This window comes from Diadema antillarum, unplaced genomic scaffold, assembly GCF_040938485.1.
Source record: "Diadema antillarum isolate AM-2024a unplaced genomic scaffold, OU_Dant_1.0 scf00000156, whole genome shotgun sequence".
Taxonomy (NCBI): domain Eukaryota; kingdom Metazoa; phylum Echinodermata; class Echinoidea; order Diadematoida; family Diadematidae; genus Diadema; species Diadema antillarum.
In genome coordinates this window covers 371,916-394,034 of record NW_027271045.1, presented here as the reverse complement: position 1 = coordinate 394,034, position 22,119 = coordinate 371,916, and the positions used below count along the sequence as shown (strand labels likewise).

The following is a 22,119-nucleotide window of genomic DNA, read 5'->3' as shown; positions in this document are numbered from 1 at the left end:
CACGATGTCTGCAGATTGCTATTCTTAACAACATACTTAGGACAGGGGTGGAGCTTTCCTAAATATCTTCCTAAATTTCTTTCCTACGTGCATTCTAGAATACCAACTTCTTCCTAAGTTTAAGAAAAAACTTAGGAACAGACTTAGGAAGAAACTTAGGAAGATTTTCAGAATACCACTTAGAAAAAAATCCTGACTTTAATAGGAAGAAATTTCTTCCTAGGAAGGATTTCAGAATACCACCCCAGGTCTGCCAACAGTCCCCCATCCAAATCAGGGAGATTCCACACAGCAGTCAGGGAGATATCTGTGTGTGACATGCATTTCAATGGGTGAAAGTAATTCCAAATGAGGGAGATTTTAATATTCTCTTATTCAGACATGAACAGATTTTGACATTTTCAGGGAGATTCCTGCAGAATCAGGGAGACTTGGCAGCTCTGACAGACTGATCTTTCAGCCAATGGTCATGGAGTGGTATAACATTAAAAATGTCAATCAGCAAACAAGGATTGCATAATCCTAATCCCAACTGTATCCATCTAGCCATTCAAGAGAAGTTATGGAATTGGTATGTCTCTGTGGTGGGTTGTCAAAGTTCTTGCCTGGGAGTCGAGCATTAAAGGGATGAAATCAAAGTGCCACTTTGAAAGTGAAATGGCTCAGTATCACGTTACGATTTGATGCATAGAAATGTCATAGGTCAAAGCTAGTTTTCCCATCCATGCAAACTGTACGCAGACAGAAATGTCTACTTTAGCAACCAGGCAGAGAATGCCCAAGCCATAATCCCATGACATGTATATAGTCATACTATCATCACACACAAGTGTACGGGGACACAGTACTGATTGTTGCATATGCAGCATTAGATGGAAATTGATTAAAAAACAAACAAATACAGGTGATTTCCATTAAAACAATGTCAAGGGGATCAGCAGTTTTCTTTTGTTACATTGAAATTTTGTTATAGCAAAACAAATGGGGTATATAAAGATGTATAGAGAATGATTTCAGGTCCTGAATTTTGACCTCATAGCAAGAAAATTTCATCATATCAAACCGTGTTTGTTAAATCGGAAGTACACTGTACCATGAAATTAAAACTTAACAGAACATATGTATGCAAAAAGTTTTGCGAGTCCGCAGATGTTCACAAAAAGTTAACAAAATACTGAAATATTAATATTGAAATACTGACTTAATCACATCCACAAGTCCAATCATCTCCAATGTGGGATATTAATAGCATTCTGCTTCTTAAAGAGACAATACTTATCTATCATTCTATCAACGTGGTTCTCAATGGCAAAATTCAACCACTCATGCAAATGTCTCACAAACCCTGATTCCCAAAATATCTGACAAAATACCTTAGGTTGTAAATTACCCCCAAAATCCAGGCCATTGGACCCATTTCAAATCGATACAATTTACAGTATTCACGAACACTTGTCTTCCCACATCAACAAATAAAACAGACTTTAATCTGTTGCTACAGAAGAACGAACCACTGAAGAGACATGAAGTGAGTTTATGGGTCACAACTCCTGTTTCTTGTACCTAACTACGTGCAACTGGGCTTCTTCAAGTATTTGAATTGTATAATGAACTGTTATTCACCGTATGTCAACATTCAGATTATAACTGTAACTTTTACACTTAATGGAGAGAACATCATAGGTTAGGTGTATAGAGCATATAAAAACAACACTTTCAATTAAATCATGCTACATGTTGCTACCAAGAAGAACACAAAACACAGGACTATCTTACAGAAAAAAAAAATCCCTGAGTAAAAATCATACATTGGACATACCTGCACCCACAAATATGTTTACCTCTCTAAAAAAAGTGACAGCTGTAAACTAAACGTGATGTTTGATTGTTTGTTTGTTTGCTTGTTTGTTTGTTTGTTTGTTTACTTGCTTGTTGTCAAACTTATTTGACTTTGCTTGACTTCAATCTGGGGGAATAGGTACATACACAAGCCAAATTTGTGGCAGTCTTTATAAATTCATAGTAATGAGAGTCATGTTTTGGAAGACTTTTTGCCTTTTCCTTCCATTTGTGAAGCTGTTACCATCATACGCAGAAGAATGTATTGCTCCCTTTGAGATAATACAGTATCTGCAAAGCCCACTATGTATCATCACTGGCATTGTACAATGGTAAAAATCTTCCTTCCTAATGTCTTTGGGTAAAATCAGTGACCATAAAATCACATTTTTCCTTCAAATTCTTAGACTCACTTGTATCTTTTATTTTTCAACAGTGTAAAGGCATATAAAAGGGAGATAAATTAGTGGCGGATCAAGAGGGGGGCGCACCGGGCACGTGCCCCCTCTTTACTTTTTGTGTTAAAAAAAAATGGGGGTGGTGCATGCACCCCCCCCCCCCCCCCCCCCCCACTTCAATTTTGTAAAGGCACCTCCCCTTTACAGAATTCCGGGATCTCCCCCTGTAAATAGATCAAAGCATCCATATGCAAACCAGGATCTATTTCATATATAGATCATTGGTCTCCTGAATCAAAATTTGATCTCCCTCTATGAAAAAACTGACTATTTTTTTTTTTCTGCTTCTTCCATGATCAGGGGAAACTTTAAAAGAAAAAACAAAATCTGCCAGCAATTCCAATTTTAATAAATGACATTTCAACAAAGGCAGCAAAGACTGAACAGTAAACAAGTTGTGCACACTTTGCACTCATGTAAACTTACTGTACCCAGCTATAAATGTCATGTAAAGCGTTCTGTGCATTCTAGGTGCTGGCTTGTCAGTTTTATAGGAAAAGCTTTCTATCATTGTTTTACCACATATTCAAAAACAAAATAAAAATACATACAAGTGTAAGAGCAACAACAATAACTACAAAACACACTGGTGTACATTCATCACTCATTCCACTGATAATTCATGTAGTTCAGCTTGTGTAGATTCAGTGTTTTTATCCTTTTCTCATCAACTTGAGATTTATCTGCAAGCTTCGTGTGACATGATATTCTTATAATGGAAACTGGTTAAATTTTGTGCTCATTTGTTAACAATGCGTTTCCTGTGCACACCCTTGTTCATGCTTTTAAGCTGATCATTGTAATAAAATTTTTGAAACTTTGCTGCACACTCTGTATGTTTAAAAAGACACTGACAGGACAACTACATGGTTATTTTCATTTCAAGTGAAACAAATCACATGCCTGCCACTTCCTGGTAAAACAAATTTCATCTTCAAAAGAAATTTACAGGTCAAAATCTGTCATGTTAACCATGCAATATGATCTCCCGTCTAGATTATGTAGAAACAAAGATTTGCAGAATTGTTGTGGGGGATTCATTCCCAATTTTATACCTAAGTTTGTTCCTATCTTTATATATACATACTTTAGAGCAAAACGTTAGCAAAATGAGTCAGATCTATTTGCTGACTAGTGCATTTACAAAAAAATTATAAAATCCAATGATTTTCTGTCAACTGTTTAGTCACACACTTGACATGAGAAGGAATACAACAACCTTATCATCTTGTATCAAACAAAGTGATTGGATATGAATTACACATTTACAACAAGACACGGCTGATCTTCAATTTCTAAACATCTGAACACAGAATACAGTTGAACCTCTCGTATCCGGACAAGTCGGGACCGGGGCTCATCCGGATAAGGGATTTGGCCTGATACGGGAGACTCAATGCTTTATACATGTACATATACATACACATGTACTGATGTAGCCCATTGTGACATAGTACCACATGTAGTAATGTGTATACTGCAACCTTTTCATTGTTACACTCGGTGACAGACCCCAAAATTGAGGTTTGTGTTTGCAAGAATGAAATCATTTTCTTTTATAAATTCTTGGGATGATTTACCTAAATAATTATTAAGAAATGTATCAAGTAGATCTTGAAAATAAACAGTACGAGTCGACGAAACTACGCTTCAAAATGCGATAATTTGGGAATGTTTGGGGATGTTAAAATGTCTGAAGGTAAGCAATTTGGAAGGAAACTTGATGTAATGTATGTTAATCATGTTGGAAGTAATATGTAATTAATGTGTGTTTGTGTAGGAGTTCTCAAGGAGTTGGGAATCCCCCTTTCCTCCCGTAATTATTTTTTTTTTAAATCACGGCGAGATTGCGTCCGTATAATAGAGAGATCCGGATAAAGGGAGGCCGGATAAGAGAGGTTCAACTGTATAACTATCCATCACTACAAGACTTCTTCAACATACTTGATTTTTTTTTTCCAAAACAGTGGCAACAGATGAAACACAAACAAATATTTTTGATTTTCTTTCTCAAAGGCTGGACTTCTTTTTTTTGTGAACGTATTTAATACTGAATCGGTTTACAAATAAACATCAATTGAAGATGCATACAATATATACAACAACAAAAAAGAATTCAAACACTCAACATTCTCATCAGAAGTTAAAACCACGGCGTTTGTGCGCTACAGAAAGAAATGACTATCACAGTCAGGTCAACGGTCAAAGTTTAGTTTTTGTCATAACATGGCAGTGCAAAGCTCTGTGTATACTCAACATCCATTCTTTCTGAGTCAGCACAAAGATGTTTTCGCCCAGCATTTTAAAGACGAACACGGGAAGCTGCCAAGTTTCTCATTTGTGAAGAACAGATGACCCTGCCATAGGTGCAAAAGGACCAGTGTCACAACACGGTTACATCAATAGGACTAGCACCGAGAAAAATATGAGATTCAGGAGGAAAAAGGCAAAATGCACTTTGGATGGGTCGGAAAGTGCCTCACTGGTGTTCTTTCCAAAGCAGCCGAGTCTGATGATCATGGCACGATCTTCCATCACTCTTGCTTCATAAGTCGAGCCTGTCTTTTCTGCTCGCGATATCTGATGCTCGATAGCCGGCCATTGATGGCTTGGCCGATGTCACAGTAGGAGACGTTTGGAAACTTGGTGATGACGGACTCTGCAGCAAAACAAGAAAATGACAAAATACATACATTTAAGGAACTCAAAAGTACCGATCAAAGCATTGACAAACTCCATGAAATTCACAATAGGTGCAGGACAAAACTGTACAATATGTCCCCCAAAAAAATTAAAATAGGACCCTCCGCAATGATAACTTTAACTAGAAATGTCGCTAAGGCGACTGGTATGCCTCCGCCATAATGCATGATTCTCCTAATAGGTCTATAGTACATGTAGACAATGTGTGATTACATTTTCACAAAATTGGCAAAATGTTAAAATGACAAGTTTGTCACAAATGTGTTGAATGTTCACCTTCCTTGACCTAGGTTTAATTGGATGAATAGGAGAGCATGTATTTGGGGATTTAAGGACTTTAACTTGACTTTGACTTATTCATAAGTTTATGCATTGAGTAATTTTCAAGGTATGGAGAAAAAGTGCAATTTCTGTATTGAAAAGTTCATTGTTACCATTTTCATCTGGCCTTTGACCCTAAAATTCATAGGATAATCACTGTCAGGCACAACATGCACAAATATATAGTAAGTTTCAAGATAACTTGAGCCACTTCTGAGATATGGAGGAAAAAGTTAGTTCATCCCTTGATCTTTGACCTTTTGACCTTTGAGGCAAACAAAAAAAAAAGAAGAAAAAAGAAAGCTTCCAGAGAATCTCTATTAGGTTATACATGCATACACCAAGTGTAAAAAAAAATAATAATCCTGCTGGCATTGCATAAATATGAGGGAAATAGTAAAATTTTGAAGTGTTGCCCTTGACCTTTGACCCTGAACTTTGACCCATGAACCCTAAATTCTCTAGATAATCACTGCCAGTCAGTACATATATATATACTTTGTTCCATGAAGATACCTTGAACAATTTCCAAGATACGGAGAAAAAAGTGAAGTTATAATATTTTTACTTGACCTTTTGACCTTTGACCTCATGACCCCAAACTTTCACCAGAGAATCTTAATTGGGTAATACATGTATACACTAAGTTTCAAGAAAATATCTCCAGGCATTGCATAGATATGGTGGAAATAAAGAAATTTTACGTATTTGACCTTGACCTTTTGACCTTTGACCTTGAGCGTGTGCACCCAAAAGTTGATAGGCACAATTTCACCCCCTAATACACATACATGCCAAGTTTCATTAGGACACCTCAAAAGGTTTTTTAGTTACGCTGTCCACAAAATTCATTACGGACGGAAGGACAGACGGACAGAAGGACGGACGGACGGACGGACGGACAACCCGAAAACATAATGCCTCTGGCACCACTTCGTGGCGGAGGCATAAAAATAGTGAATCAATCCAATTCAATTCCAAGGTATGCAACTATGACTTATTACCGTATCTTACGGAAAACCCTTATCCGATTTGCTTCAGTGGTGAAAGAGAAATGAGGAGTTTTGTAGAGCTTGTCAGGAATCCCTTCCCTCCAAGTTCTGTCCATTGTGTTCCGACATTAATATGCAGTTCCAAGAGCATCCAAGAGCTATAAACTTGGAAGAATCAGACCTATGACATGCGTACAATGATTCACATTTCTCTGTGACCACTTAACCTAATTGAATGGGGTTTTCTGCAAAATATAGCTAAGATGTTACGTTAGATCCTGAAGCAGCATTTAGACAGTTTAATCATATTGGAAGTTATCAATGCAAAATTCTGCTTGTAATTTGGGGGGGCATACTGTACATCAAAATGTACTCTGCAATTATTTCAGGAAAAACTAGGTTTTATAATTTATGACACTGACTTAACAAAGTGAGATTAAGATGAAATCGAAACTAGGGTACGAGGGAGGAATATTGTTCAAAGTTAAACATCTGTTGGAGTTTGACATATCAAAGAGAAAGGAGAAAGTGGTAGCAAGAATGAGCCTGATTCATTTCCCAAGTTCTCTCTTCATAGGTACACATTCAAACTGTTGACAGAGTTCTTTCCTTAGCACTCTGTCTATTGATCACTTAACAGGGAAGAGTTGATCATTTGTCCCGTTCTTGATGTTTAAGGGTGTGTACAGTTCTGGTCGAGGTGAGGATTTAGCTTTTTACTTTTTGCGAGATATTCAGAAACAACTCTATGAGATGTCAAAGAGCATGCGATTCTAAGGGGTATCAAAAGTTTATTAGATAAAAATCGGTTTTAAAATGGCTGAGATATCCAAAAACAAGGTGAAACAAAGAGATCTAAAGTTGTGGCATGTCGCCTTTTATTATCATCACTTTTTTGGATATCTCAGCCATTTGAAAACCAATTTTCATCAAATAAACATTGAATCCTTCTTAAAATTACATGCTCTTTCTTATTTCATAAGAGATTTCTCATTATCTCACTTATTAATGTTCAAAACATGAATCCCCACCTCACCCAGTACTGTACAGTCCCTTTAATATCCAGATGTTATAGCCAAACCTAAACACACAAACATGCACACACACACATATATGACCCCCATCACATCACCCTGATACAGTAAAAATTAAAAAAATTCAGACAAGAATATGGCAGTAAAGGTGATATGGCTGAAAAGCAATAAATTTCACATTTGTTACAGAATCAAACCTCAGCTACACCTTATGTGTGCATTTCAAAGTCTACAAATGTACTAAAACTTTAAACCTCTTTAGCTTTTTATAAAACATGTTACTTTGAATTGACCTTGAATATCTGAGTGTATTAATTCCTTCATACCTGACTGCATTTACAATTTGAAGCCCTTTTTCTCCAAACTGTGTTATCTAGTTGCAGTCTTTCTTGCTTTTTTTTGTAGAATGTCTTTGGACTTAGAAAGGGACAAATTCTTTCTCAATGGAGATGCTACATACTGTACCAAAAAAAGATATAGATTTCAGTTGCTTCATCAAGCTTCGTGTTGATGGGTCTCATAGTGCATGCATTCGCATGAGAGCCCGGAGATATACAAGTGTCATTGCTTTGTGAGGACTCACTGTATATCGCATCCACTCTCTCCTGGTCCAGGGCGAGTTTCGGCTCCGCCTTGGTATCCCTGGTGCTCCGCCCACCCCGGAGGTTGCTGTTGAGGAGCGTCTCCATGGAGAAGACGTAGGGCAGCATTCGGCGAGCGAATGCCGTCGGCTGGTCCAGCTCGTTCAGTTTCTCCCAGTCCTCGCGGTCGATAAAAACACCTGTGCCAGGGTGGATCTCGACCTGCAGAAGGGGCAGTGCGGACAGCATGTGATGGGTTGATCTGCTAGTGCATTCAAATTCAAATTTTAATACAAAATATTCTATTCCCCAAGGATGTGGACATGAACCACTTTAATGACTGAACTGTTTTTACTCAATAGAATCTATACGTGGCATCTAGTTTACGTGCAATCGTAGCTATATGTTCAACAAAGCCAAAAGCTTTCTGGGTGTCACAATTTAATTTAAAAAAGCAAGTAATAAAATAAAACATAGATTAGAAAATTGGCATATTCTTGTAAATCATCAAAATCCACATCCAAAGAGCTGTGGCAGCTCAGCAGATAAGACCGCAGATAATCAATCGTGATGGCCATGGTTCACATCCCCTTAGCAACAGCAACAGTATGAACCCTTGGGCAAGGCACTTTATCCTTTACTACCTCGTCCTTTAGAAGGGACTCTAAAGCGACAGGTCCCTTGGTTTTATGCTTGTGAAGCATTACATGCTTCCTTTAGTAGTTACATAAAACAAAATCAATTCTTATCAATCAACACCCGTAATGCCAAGCAATTACGTGTGCAGACAAGTTTTGTAGAAGCTGTCATTTTTGTGAGGTTTTGATTTCGTGAATTTCACAAATCACCGTTGAGCCACAAATTTACAACATGCGAAAGTTTCGCAAATGGACATGCATTTAGTACACTTAAGATAGCCTTGGTGTCACATCACCAAAACTACATCAAGCAAAAATGTGTGTGACCTCGTCATTCGTGAAAATATCTGAACATGCCTCCTGTAACCTTAGGGTTTCGGAAACTGAACTAGCTGTGATTTTATCATCATTATCATCATTACCTGGCTTGGCTTCTGGCCCGGGGCCCTACGGCCTGGTGAGGATGCTGAGGTCTTCTCATTCCTTGCTGCCTTCACCCCGTTCATGGACTGATTCTCAGCCTTCACTTTCTGCCTGAACTGTACACATACAAACACACAGAAAGAATATATGCACTTATGTGCATGAAAGGCTATGATAAAAGATTTTTTCAGTCTTTATCTTGAAATATAACAATGAAAATTCTCCATAAAGAATCATGAAAGCTTTTGCTCATTGCAACACAATTTGACATTGCTTCACACTTAAATAATTATTACAAGCCGCAGTCATTCACCATCTTTTTTAGGGTAAAGGGGAAAAAATACAACGAAGTCTCATACAAAAGTTTGTGAATTAACCACCAGATAAAAACTTTCAGCATCGTCGTCAACGTATATTCCAAGGACAACAAAAATAAAACTCCTATCTTAAAGGATCAATCATTACACGCTGCAGAGCTCTTAAACCGATATTCTTCTTGGCAATGTTGTAACTGTGAAATAAGTTCACAGCTTATAATGCCGCTTCATCTTCTTGCTGTGGTATCAATATATCATTGCTTTTCAAGGTAGGGCAGGAGTGAACACATCTACTAGAAGTCAAGACACACACTCAAAGAAAAAAAAAACACTATCATGAAACGTCAATCAACATATTCTATCAACAGACAATGATTCTCAATTCAATCTGTTCTTAAAGACATAGTGAATACACATCACCCCATAAAAGCCATCCAACTTTAGTCTAGCCATAACTCACCTAGAAATACTCATAGAATGTTGTATTATCCAGGAGCTTGTAACCTGGGCCCTGTTTCATAAAGCTGTTCGTAAAGTTACGAACAACCTAAGAATGACTGGTGATCAGTTCTGATGTGCTATACTTATCAGAATTTCCATAACTCAGCACAAGAACTCATCACCAGTCGTTCTTAAGTCATTCATAATTTTACGAACAGCTTTATGAAACACCCCTTTTCATGCAAATTGGTAGGACCAATCAAGAGGCACATCTCACCAATTCGGTCTCTTTCTTCAGCACATTGGAGGGTCTGACAATGTTTGCCGACTTCCTGCCCCTCCTATGGTGACCCCGACCACTGGAAGGAGCAACGGGTCTCGCGGGCACTGGGGCGGTGGGCTGGGGTTCTATGGTGTAGCTGCCATTGCCATGCATGCCAACTCCAAGGGCTTTCAAGGCAATGGCATGGACCTTTGGGAGCTCTGGTTTATGCAAGAACAGAATGGAACTACTCATAACAGAAATGATCCTTACACACACATTCAAAAAAAAAAAATTGACAAATTCAACATTTACCCAATTTCAACTGTAATTATACAGAAGATATGACTTGCAAGTATTCTTTGCTGGACTCTTTATGAAATGTTGATATTTCCTTCATATCCAGTTCATCAAAACTCACTTCAAGGGCTGAATACACACACTGCCAGTTTGAAATGGAGTCAGTGTACATCAAACATGCATACTTACTTCAGTAAGGGCACATTATTCTACAGTATGTTTGAAATGTTTCGCTCTTGAAGTTGGTATTAAAGCATTTGTGCGCCAAAAGTCTGATATTGGTTGAAAATTGACAAATTGCACATTAACAGTTTATCAACTAAATCAAAATCTTTCAGAAAGAAAAAATCCTATCTTTAATTTCCAGAGCATACTTTCTTGTTCTGGGTGAAGAAATTCAAAACAAAAACATACTACGCGGCACCTCTGCTGAGAAGACATGGATATACATATGCCATAGAGTTTGCAAAGGTTTTTATTTTTGTGAAATTTGCGAGTAGGGTGCTATTAGCAAATTTAACAAAATGCGAAAGTATTAACTCTGATATCATCATGACTATGACATGAATGTGAATATTTCTCTCTCCACAGTTGTATTCGTCCACCACGAATTTAAACATTTGCAAAATTGAGGTGTAAATTTTCATCAATTTGTCTCCTTCGAGAAATGAAATTTGTAAGATCACAATTGCTGATCTGTAATAATTTAACAAACATGTCGGAAAAAAGGAACCACAAGACTCAAACCTGTCATCTACTGCTTTCAGGGCAGCGACACTACCACCAGACTATCCCTGGTTGCCGGCAGTGACACGATGATTGTCGAGGGAGACAAACCGAAGAAAATTCACACCTCAACCTTCACCCCTCTGATTAAGATTGCATGTTTTAAATCAGTATGCTGAAATTGTATGATAAATTGTACTCTTATGAAATATGTCAGTGTGCGTGTGTATGTGTGTACGTATGTATGTGTGTATTGATTCACAAAGAAATGTTTTAAATTAACAATATTTTGATATTTTACAAATGAAATAGTATGGGGACAAGACTTTCATATTTTGCATAAGGCATAGCCTTTCTGTCTCTCTCCGAACACTTTCAAATGTATTGTATAATTGTAATGTTATACTGAAGCTTATTGTGATCATTCTTTTCTCCGTTGTAGTATCGTGTTATCAATTTTCTATATCTTTCCTCTGTTTTTACTGGAAGTGTTGAATAAATCACAATCGCAATCGAATATCCATATACAAAAAAAAACAAATCGTTGCTGGGGCGACAAGACCTCATATATCTACAAAATATCAAATGTTCAGGAGAGCCAAAAAACATGGCGGCCAAAGCACTGTGGCAAACGGGAGAACTTTTCCTTCGACATGCCATGGTGGCTTCATTTTTGGAGTAAGACAGTTGGGATTTGGACAGGACATCACTTAAACCATAATTGCACCATTAATCCAAAAAAGTCACTTTCACCAAAATTGCAGATACAAGGTCTTGTCACCCCAGCAATGATATATTCTCTTGCTTTCATTTGCAAAGTTGTTGGGCAGTCCGGATTCGCAAAATAACTACATAGACCAACCAAACTGCCATGGAATACTGGAAAGCCTGGGCAGCTTTCAAATCATTGAAGCATTTTTGACCTCTGACCTTTGCAGACTTGGTGTCTCAACAGCATGATCTCATCACGCAAACCTCGGACCTCCATGCGCAACTTCTCCAGCTCAGACAGCTCGTACTCCGGAGGGTAATCGGTCTCACTCTCCTCTTCTTCCTCCTCCTCCTCCTCCTCCATCCCTGCCCCATCATCCATCATGTTCTCCAGCAGGTTGCCACGCCCATCTTCCATGATGTCATCGGTTGATTCTACATCGGAAGGAAAGAACACGTCCTTGTTCATTGCAACTGATTGACAAGTTGCCCTACATTGTTGTACATTGACGTAAAGAAGCAGCAAATTAACAACAACATGTATGTCGATGCAGAGCAATTTGTCAATCAGTTGCGATAAATTTCATCAATTTGAACATCCATTTTCACTCTCCCAATTGGCCACAGGATACAATGAAGACGTATTGAGGTCTAGTATCTAGACTCTGCACTGTTCTTTCATTAGGAAAGGTGAGGGTTTGAACCAAGCACTAGCTATGCCCTTTAGTTTGTCACCATAAAAGCAACATATTCTATCACATATAACCTGTATACCTATATGTGCACATTTAATGGTGTTTGATATGTGTGTGTTTTAACCATAATACCCCCCCCCCTAATTTTTGGTGCTTCGTAATGCCTAAATATTTCAAAATGAAATTCCATGACTTTTTTCTGTGATCCTTCCCATACATTTTGATACCAAATTTATGGCAACTGGACCTGCAGTATGGTTGTTAGATTACATTGACCGAACACGTCGCTGAAATTTCACTATTTCTATACATACAAGTAGGTGTACAGTTTATAAACCTATGGACAAAATCAGAAACATTTCCAAATTATGGAACACTTTCTAGAAACTATCATAACTTTTAAAAACACCACACACACACACTCTCTCTCTCACAACACACGCACACACACCTACTTTTACATACACACCCACACACAGCCAAAAAGGATGAAAAAAAGGAAAAACATTAAAAATGGAAAGCAATAAAAAACATAAGAAATAAAAATCACAACCTATTATATTCTTTGAGGATTTGATAAGTTAGGACATTTGTACCAAAAAAATTGTTAATCCTAAAGCTTAATATTCAGTGGGAAATAAGCGAAGCTATGATTTCTCGCATAAATTAGCATAAATGAATTCATATGAAATAAAAGAAAAGGACTTTCGTAAATTCAGCCATACAGCTTTGTAGATTATTTCATCTACCCTCGTTTGAGGCAATCGCACGATCCAAGGCTGAGATCTTGGCGTAGCCATGAAAGTCAAAGCGTTTTCTTCACTCCCTTTGAATTTGACTTGCGCAAGGTTGACTGTACAATGTACGTTTTGGAGAATTCCGAGCATCACAAAGTGGTGGCAAAGAACCCATACCTACTGATTGTTATCTTGATACAAATGAATGCTTGTTACGATTACCTTCCACTTCTCTCTCTGAAGACATCTCTTGGTAGGCGTTCTGTGCTGAACTGATCTTGCCCAGTTCCTCTTGGTCCTGGTCCTGGTCCTGGTCCTGCTCGGGGCAAGACGAGGTCGCGTTCTGTGCTTGGAGGGACTTCTTCATCCCACCCCTCCTTGGGGTCGGTGGCGACGAGTTCTCCAATCCCATCCTGGCATTCCTCCCCTTGAGACGTTTCTGCAAGAATACAAAGAGTGAATGAATAAGAAACATATTTATCTGGGATTGGTTCTTATTGTTGACATTGTGCTTAAATCATCACAGATGCATCCTTAAGTGTGGTATACACTAGATCTGATCTGTCCACAATATTCAAATTGTGCTGCTCTGGATTGTGACACACAATGACTACAACTGTGCAAGGCTCAATATAAGTGGTGGCCCATTGCAGTTGCCCTGGGCAGCGAGAAATTGATGTCGGGCCACCATTTTTTCATAAAAGACATGTTTTGGTGGCTCAATCACGGCATCAAATTTCATTGTCGGGCCACCACAAGTAAAAGTTATTGTCAAGCCTTGCTGTGTCCAGGGAGGTGGGAAGAGATCTCTGTGTCAGAGTTCTGAAGTTGGAAGTGATCATGTAGCGAGCAGTGGTGGCCCTTAACCCGTCGAGGACGAGCCCCGAGTATACTCGGGCAGGTGTCTATAGGAGATGCATGTTGTAGCAAAATCAGCCTGTCCTCAATGGGTTAAAGACTACCATATGACAACGAAATTTTGCTTCTGCACCCTGATTCATCTGTAACTTGTATTTCTCCTTTTCCCTTCCTTAAAGGCTGCATTTGGTGCTGTTCGCAGCAACAATTGTAGCTTTGCTATTGGCTGAATGAATGATAATAAGCAGATGATGATGATGATGATAAAACAATAAATGAAACAATGACGATGATAATGATATAAATGTGGAATGATAATAGCAATAATCACCGCCAATTTTCAATCATCATCGTCTTAACAGTGTCACCAAAGAAAAAAGTCATTTCCTGACCTTTTCATCCCCACTGGATGACCGGCAGGCGTCCGTGTCGGTCTCGTCGTCGCTCTCATAGAGGCGTTTCTTTGGGATCCTCTTGCGCTTCCCCGTCACGACGAGGTTGCTCTGCTCTTTCACGGAGGTCATCGTGTGGAGCTGTCTCTTTAACTCCACCTCCTTGTCTGCAGGAGGGCGGGGCACATGGATGCAGTAGGGCGGGGCAGATGGATGTATTAGGGCGGGGCAGAAGGATGCAGAGGGAAAAGTGAGTTACCGGTAGGCAGAATATGATGGGTAAACTTTCATTGGTCCTGTAGTTGGCAATGAGTACTGATGTGATGATGTCACAGTCTTTTGTTACCGTAAAAGTGTATATAATTTCGCACTCGGCCAGGTAAGATGAATTTTGCATGTTTTGTAATTTTGTGGAATCAATACATACATGTAGATCCACTACTGCAACATATGGCAAGCACAAATATTCACGTGATTTATTTTCATGCTAGTTTCTGGTTATTTGAAATGTCCGAAAATTTCAACAAGTGCTGCGAAAATTTCCACTTTTACATTACAGTTTAGTACTGGTTTCAAACAAGTCATCCTTGCACAAGGCTTCTGGCAGTGCACTGGAAGCAGGATTGACAAGCATGGTTGGCAACCATTCTGTTCATACATATTTCAGGCTATGTGAGGTTGTCTAGAATCAGTTTCCACAGCGATGAATGGCTATGACATCTGTACTTCAGTACTCTATGTTGTAATTACAGCATTGTCAACCTTTAAAAGAACACAATGATTATTAAAAAAACACCAATGCACAGTGAAAATCACATGCTCAGAAGGGAAAATTTACTTTGTATGTTAAATGAAGTTTGGGGAAAAAAAGTAGTTTTCATTTCACAACAATTTCTTGTTCTTTGTGTAGAAAAAAAAAAAATTATGATATCTTTTTTAGTTTCAGCCTATCCAAAAGCATGTATCTTAAATACTTGACAAACCAAGTTAAAAAGGAGAGGGGATAAACTTTAATACAAGGAAAAGACAATCATTTCTGCCATGAAATTTCCCAATGATTTGGTGGGTTAGAAGTGAAATGCAATTCTGACTGTCTTCTTCATCAAGTGAAGAAATTTGGAAAGATAATTTTTTTTCACTTGGTTTAGCAAACTCCCCTGCTTATATACAGTATACAATATGTGACTTAAATAACATCCATGCTAAAAGTGTGGCTAAAATGACATTAAGTAGTATTCTTCTCTATAGCCACACACAATCAAACAATCTGCAGAAGAAATGTTATGTGTCTCATGAACAATGTTGGTGAAAGGAGGGAAAAGTTAATCAAACAAAAAAAAACAGCAATTTCAAGGCAGGAAAAAAAAAATTAAAATAGCGATGCTCATTAAGTTGGTCTCTCCAGTTATTAAAAACAATGGGAACAGAAAGATCTGGGAGCAAGCAACTTACAGAACTGTCAAACATAGAATACTTGAAACAAAACAAAACTATACTATATACGAATACAGACAAATTGTCTGAAATGAAGTCAGTATCAAACTGTACATATATATACTGTACATAGTGTACATGCAAACCAGAAACCTGTGAGGAAGAACAAAACTTGATGGGATCTGCTCTCTTTCAGTAGAAAAATATTTTGTATGACAACCAGATAGAGACTGAGAAATGGGGGGGGGGTAAAGAACGGGAAGAGAAAACAACAGAAAGAGAAGGGAAGAAGCAGGAGATATCACAAGAAAAACAGATCTATGAAAACAGAGTAGATATGAAGATAGCAAACAAGGAGGAAACAGGACCTATCAACCATCATGGACAAAAGAAAAGATGAAAAAGGAAAAACAAAAGACAAGAGAGGTACAGAAAGAAAAAGATAGGAGAAAGGAGAGATAGTGGAAGAAAAGAACAGAAAATGGATAAAGGGAAAAGCAATCAAAGAGGAGTTATAATGCTTAGTCCTTTTGGTTACCTTGGATTGCTATTTTATATATACTCATTCCACTTGTATGCTTGTAATCAGACAAGACTATATAAGCAGGGTTTCTCTGACCAATAATCACAGAAGAGTGCATGGATACAGAGTCCTATCAATCACGCTGTTCACTTGTACTGTATACTGACGTACACTGTGAGCTTAGATTATCAAATCACTGTGCACAATGCATTCATTCACTGCATCAGTAATTCATATTTCACATACAATTTTGTATTATCATGTATGCACTGAAAGGAAACAGACCCATGCATTCATGTGGCAAAGTATGAGGCCATGTAGTCAAACACAGAGAAAAAAAGAAACAACTGGACCCAAAACCTGGGCTCTGACAGGCATGCATGTATACAGGAAGCAGCCAGAACATGTATGTTTCCTGGAACATGTAACAACACACTCACATGAAAATCACAAGCCTAGAAATGGCAGAAAACATGAAGCTATGACATGCAAAACAAAGGAATACTGTACTACAATGTATTTACAATATATGCTGAAAACATATAATGCAGCACACATAACAAGTACTGTATGCAATGCGCACGGCACCTTCCAAGAAATGTACCCTGCATCAGCCGAACGATGTCCATCAACACTGAGGCACAATGGAAGTAAACATGTACTGCAACTTTTGGCATAACAATATAAGAACACACAATGTACGGAAGCATGAGAGCCAACAATGAATCAGGTGATCTAGCTAATCCTGTTCTTGATTACTTAAAACAAAATTACCTCTCTTCATAGACAGGTCGATAGCATCCATATTCTCTGCAAATGTCCTTACAGCATGCAATTTGTTATTGCCTGGGGAGATGATAGTCTATATCACTGATGAACTATATTGGATGCAATATACAAAAGTAGAGCCACAAAAAAAACATGAGCAAGCCACAAGAGCACAGTGACATGCTCATGTGTATATGATCTCTTGCTCTACTCACAATACCACAAGCCACGCATGGTGTAGACAGCAAGGGGAGGGGAGGGGGTAGAAAACAGACCTGCCTCTGCTTCTACATTGTTGACTCACTCAATCTCTTTTCTGTGTGGAGAGTGCATATGATAATATGCATTCATATGTCCCGCCTAGCTGGCAGACATATATTTCTGGCATGTGTATCAGCAAAAGAGAGAGAGAGAGCTAGAGAAGAAAATAGAAGCCATTCACTGTGCACCAAGTCCAGCAGATTATACACAACAATATTTTGACGCTACCTGCACATTGAACAATAAGGAGATCCATATGCTTGGCACAGGTACAGTGCAGAATTATGCAAGAATCCTATTGCTATGTCCTTTTGTCAAAACATTCTTTCCGAGTTCCTCGGGGCCTGACTCTCTCCATGGCCAGTCTATGTATGGTATTCACACCTGGACATAAGCAGTGCTCCTTTTGATCAATTCCAGTATTCACATTCTTTGAAGGTACATGTACAATTAAGTTGTAATAAACTACAGCTGTGGAGGATATGCATTTAAAACTGTCCAGGCATAATCATGTACAGTGTAGTGTGTTTGTGCCACAAACAATTTACCCTCGCAGGTAACTATTGCCCCTGCACATTAGTACATCCTGCTTCACAGACTGTAGCTTACTTTTCTTCCCACCTCCCTGCTGAGTGCTTCTAACCATCAAGAATACAGTACATACATCCCATGAATGTCTACTTCAAATTTATCCAATGTAGATGTAAAGCATATGGCATATGAGAGTCATACATACAAAATTGTATAGTTTTGGAAGGTGTGTTGTGTGTGTATATTGGCTGCACGTATTTCTGCACAGTAAGGAATTATGAGTATGCAAATTGTAAATTTCTTCACATAATACGTTCTATGCTAAAATAGGTCTATTTTTTATACAATTCAGTGTTCTCATCTGAATTGGTAGGCCCGATACTATCTCAACATTGTACATTAAAATGTTCACCCGCTTAAATTACAAGGGAAAAGATACATCCGTTTGTATTAAATTCAAATTGGCTAAAAATAAGGGATCTTGTGCTAACGTTCTAGTACAGTGCATGCAGGTATACCTGTATCATATTTAAAAAGATATTCATTTGTTTCTAATTAGATCCAGATGATGGAAGACCCACAAAGCCATTAAGTTCTCATTTACAGGTCTAGACGATATATGTTATTCAAACTCTGTGGTAACCAACTACAATGAAGACTCAAAGCAAGCTACAAATATGTAGGTTCAAAAGGCCGGTATAAAGTTGCTATATGTACAATATCATGTAGATCAAAGTTACAACTGTACACACAAATTGTACAGTGATACACTGCACCAATTAATACTGTCTCCACTGCTTACAATTCTCCTGGTTGTAAAGTCATATGCTGTGCACAGCACTGCTAAGCCAAAAATACCAGGTACAATGTGCTAATTTGAACCATGCAGACCCAGTATAATTTGACAGTACATCACAGTCTCTTAGAGACAACTTTTTAGGACATGTATGTAAAATACAAGTATGTACAAAACTACCTCCAATAAATTCAAACATATAACAAGTTGTACAGCAAAGTATTTCAGCCTTCTCAGATATCACACCAGCCTTCTACTAAATGACAGTTATTGCATTTAAAAAAATATATACATGATGAATTTCAGATGTCAGCTGTTCAATGGACAAAGCTTCCTTTAACATACGATGTCCATTTAGCCATGACAAGATATTACAACTGTATTTGTAGTTCACACCAATTATCCTGGTTAATTATGTTTTGGGAGAAAAAATATATATATAAATGCTCCCATTTAACCACGGCTATTGTAATTACTCAAATCTAAAAGCACAAAATGGTATTGAAACTATCTTGTAATTACAAAAATTGTAACTACCAGTGACAATAACAATGAAACATGAAATCCAAGGCTTAATCCCACCAGAGATATACAGTACTGTACACTTGTACATTGTAATTATGCCTGTCAAACATATTGTGCACTGTGAGCTACAAACATGCAATGTTGTACATAATAGTCATTATGGAGTACATGTAGGCCCTACATGTAAACATTGATGTCACTTGTGTGTCTAGAACCAAATCATGCAAGTCTGGAATTTGGCAAATCGATTCATTATATATGCTTAGCAGCCATTATACTGTGTGCTCTGATTTTCAAGCACATCTTATTTGATCTTAATACCACATAGCAAATAATAATTACACCATTTCCAAAGGTAATACTTGATACAGTGCATTTAGAAGTACTAGTAAACCCACTCAATATGATTGTACCGGTATAATGAATTACTATACGTGCACGTAATCCAAGCACCCATACTTTGAAAGAAAGTATAGATCTACACATAATTCATATCTAGACCTACAGTGTACAGTTGTACATACCGAGATATACGTACATTGCACATTGTAGGCCTCCCTAAAATATGCACTAGTTAGTGAACTCAAAAACACTCAAAACCTGACAAGTAGCGTAAAGATCACATGTTCCAAATAATTCACATTTAACCATCCCATGAAGCGTGCATCTTGCATCAGTCAAAAGACACCCCCCCCCCCTAAAAAATAATAATAATAATAATAAAAATGTAGGCCTACCTTTTACCAACTTATGTTAATGTACAGAGTTCCCTGTGCACACTGCTTAAGTTATAATCACATGTAGTAAGATTTATCCATACAGAAGTAATGCAGTATTAACATTAACACAAGATGTAATTTGCTAACAAGTTTGTTTCAACAATACAGAAACATTACCGGTACCACATTTATTCTACAGTTTCTGTGCAACCTACAAAATAAACCTATAAAACAAGATGCTACACTAGTCTAGATTTAAGGAGGTATAATAGAACTTTATATCTGTCTTGTAACATTGATAATTTCTTTCCGCTGTTAACTGTCTGAAGACATGTACGTTGTGCTTTGGAGGTACACTACTACACTAGAGCTAGACTTTGACTGGTTTATAGTACTATCAATAGGTACGGTACTCATGCAATTAAGTTTAATAAACTGTTGCATCAAACAAAAGATTTTTCTAGTTGTGTAGGCTCATAACAATAACTGTAACAGGAAATGTAAACAAAGATCTCTTGACCCAAATGAGATGTAAACCACATGCCTGAAAATCTTTTCATCATGGCATCATGCTACTGCAGTAAACAAAAATGCATCCACCTCTATGCAGTAGATATGCCTCTATCATAATCATGCAACACCGGTACAATCCAAAATTTGTACACTGCAAGGGCAAATCTTTTGATTACAACTCTCATTTTGCATAATGATATTCTGGTGTACAAGGTAGTACTTGCCAGGACCTAGGTGGACCAAGGGTGGACCAGGTCCTATTTCTACAAGTACTTCTACTTCTATAGCCTGAATTGTTTGCCTGCAAGTTGAGGTACCTGTGGTAGGCCTATACATGTAAGATGTACCGTATGTATGGCCCTCCTCCTCATCCAATTCAGTGTCTGTGGTCTCGCTGCACTCCCACACAGCAAACATCCCCTTCCAAATCTGATAGTACAAAGAGATCTACAATTGTAGGCCCATCTATTTCAACTTCATATGTTGTTAGAGCCTAAACATTACAATCCATCTCACTAGACACAATTAAGAGACCTGAATAATCCTGAGCATGCAGCTAGAGCTGCAGAGTGGAAAACTTAATGTTGGGTCTAAGAACTGTAATGATACCTACAACTGTAAGTCTAATTTTCTACAAGTGAATTCATATTGTTATTTCCAGTACATGGCATGCCCAATACATTATGTAACTTCTCTGTTTATGGGTGAGTTAACCCTCCGTTGAAGACGAAATGACACATTTCGGGAACAGCACATAGAGCTCTAGAGTCCAGACCAATCGTGTGGCTCCCAACAAAATTGAGCGAAGAGAAGGTAAGGTCAGACTGATAATTACATGCATTCATTCACCGTGCGGTTATCGCGCACAACAAGCATAGACTTACTACGCATACAAACATTGACAACACACGTGCTGATTTCAGTCAACGGATGGAACATATGTTTCTTTGCCGTGCATTCTGAAACTAAAAGAGCTCCCAAATTTTCTACAAAGATACTAAGAGCACCAGATGTGAAGTGTACTCTACCAGATAAATGTAGTACATACCACACTGGTCTTTTGTTATCAGGATAGAGTAGGGAAGTGTAAATCAGGCCCTAAAGGAGCTATCTCTCACCGCTCGTTTGCAGAATTTTCGCCTCTCCCATAGGCCATCCACCGGGCGGAGGTTTTTTCCTACCCTGGCCTTCTCTCCACTCGATGAGATACATTTCCGGTGTATAACCAAGAATCCACTCGCTCTTCACCACGCTATATGAGCCTGCGTCAGCCTCATTCGTCCACTCAACAAGAGCATATTTCTTCATTTTAGTAAATTCTTCTGATTACTACCAGAGGAAGAAGATGATACTTTCTTTCTGGGACATTAAAGGGAGGTCCAATCACAACCGTGGACATAATAGACTTTTAGCACGTAAGCCAATGGAGACTAAGTAAGTTGTGCGGATATATCCGCGCGAAGCCTATGTAGTTCTCATCTATTTACACCAATTTTAGCGAGATGTGTTTTTTACCCACTCAAATTCAACTTTAGAGCAGTACCTGAAAATCTCGTTGGTAATCAATAGCAAGTGAGGTCAATTTTTGGTAACATTTCATACATTAAGAAGTTTTAATCTC

At 38.1% G+C, this 22,119-nt stretch overlaps 1 protein-coding gene across 1 annotated transcript; it reads right to left on the bottom strand.

Moving 5' to 3' along the window:
- Window positions 1-4,831: 4,831 nt before the first annotated feature.
- LOC139722067 (uncharacterized) lies at window positions 4,832-21,815 on the bottom strand. The gene is made up of 8 exons (XM_071633389.1): window positions 21,617-21,815; window positions 14,429-14,595; window positions 13,401-13,617; window positions 11,966-12,181; window positions 10,025-10,230; window positions 8,989-9,105; window positions 7,931-8,150; window positions 4,832-4,956 (listed from the first exon to the last, which is right to left on the bottom strand). The coding sequence occupies exons 1-8, from the start codon at window positions 21,804-21,806 to the stop codon at window positions 4,832-4,834; spliced, it is 1,458 nt and encodes a 485-aa protein (XP_071489490.1). The 5' UTR covers window positions 21,807-21,815.
- Window positions 21,816-22,119: the final 304 nt, after the last annotated feature.

Coding starts and splice junctions, on each gene's coding strand:
- LOC139722067 (XM_071633389.1), bottom strand. CDS start 21,806: ATGAAGAAATATGCTCTTGTTGAGTGGACGAATGAGGCTGACGCAGGC. Junction 14,596..21,616: donor GAAAATTCTGCAAACGAGCG/GTGAGAGATAGC, acceptor GCCCTCCTGCAG/ACAAGGAGGTGGAGTTAAAG. Junction 4,957..7,930: donor GAGAGTGGATGCGATATACA/GTGAGTCCTCAC, acceptor GTTTTGCTGCAG/AGTCCGTCATCACCAAGTTT.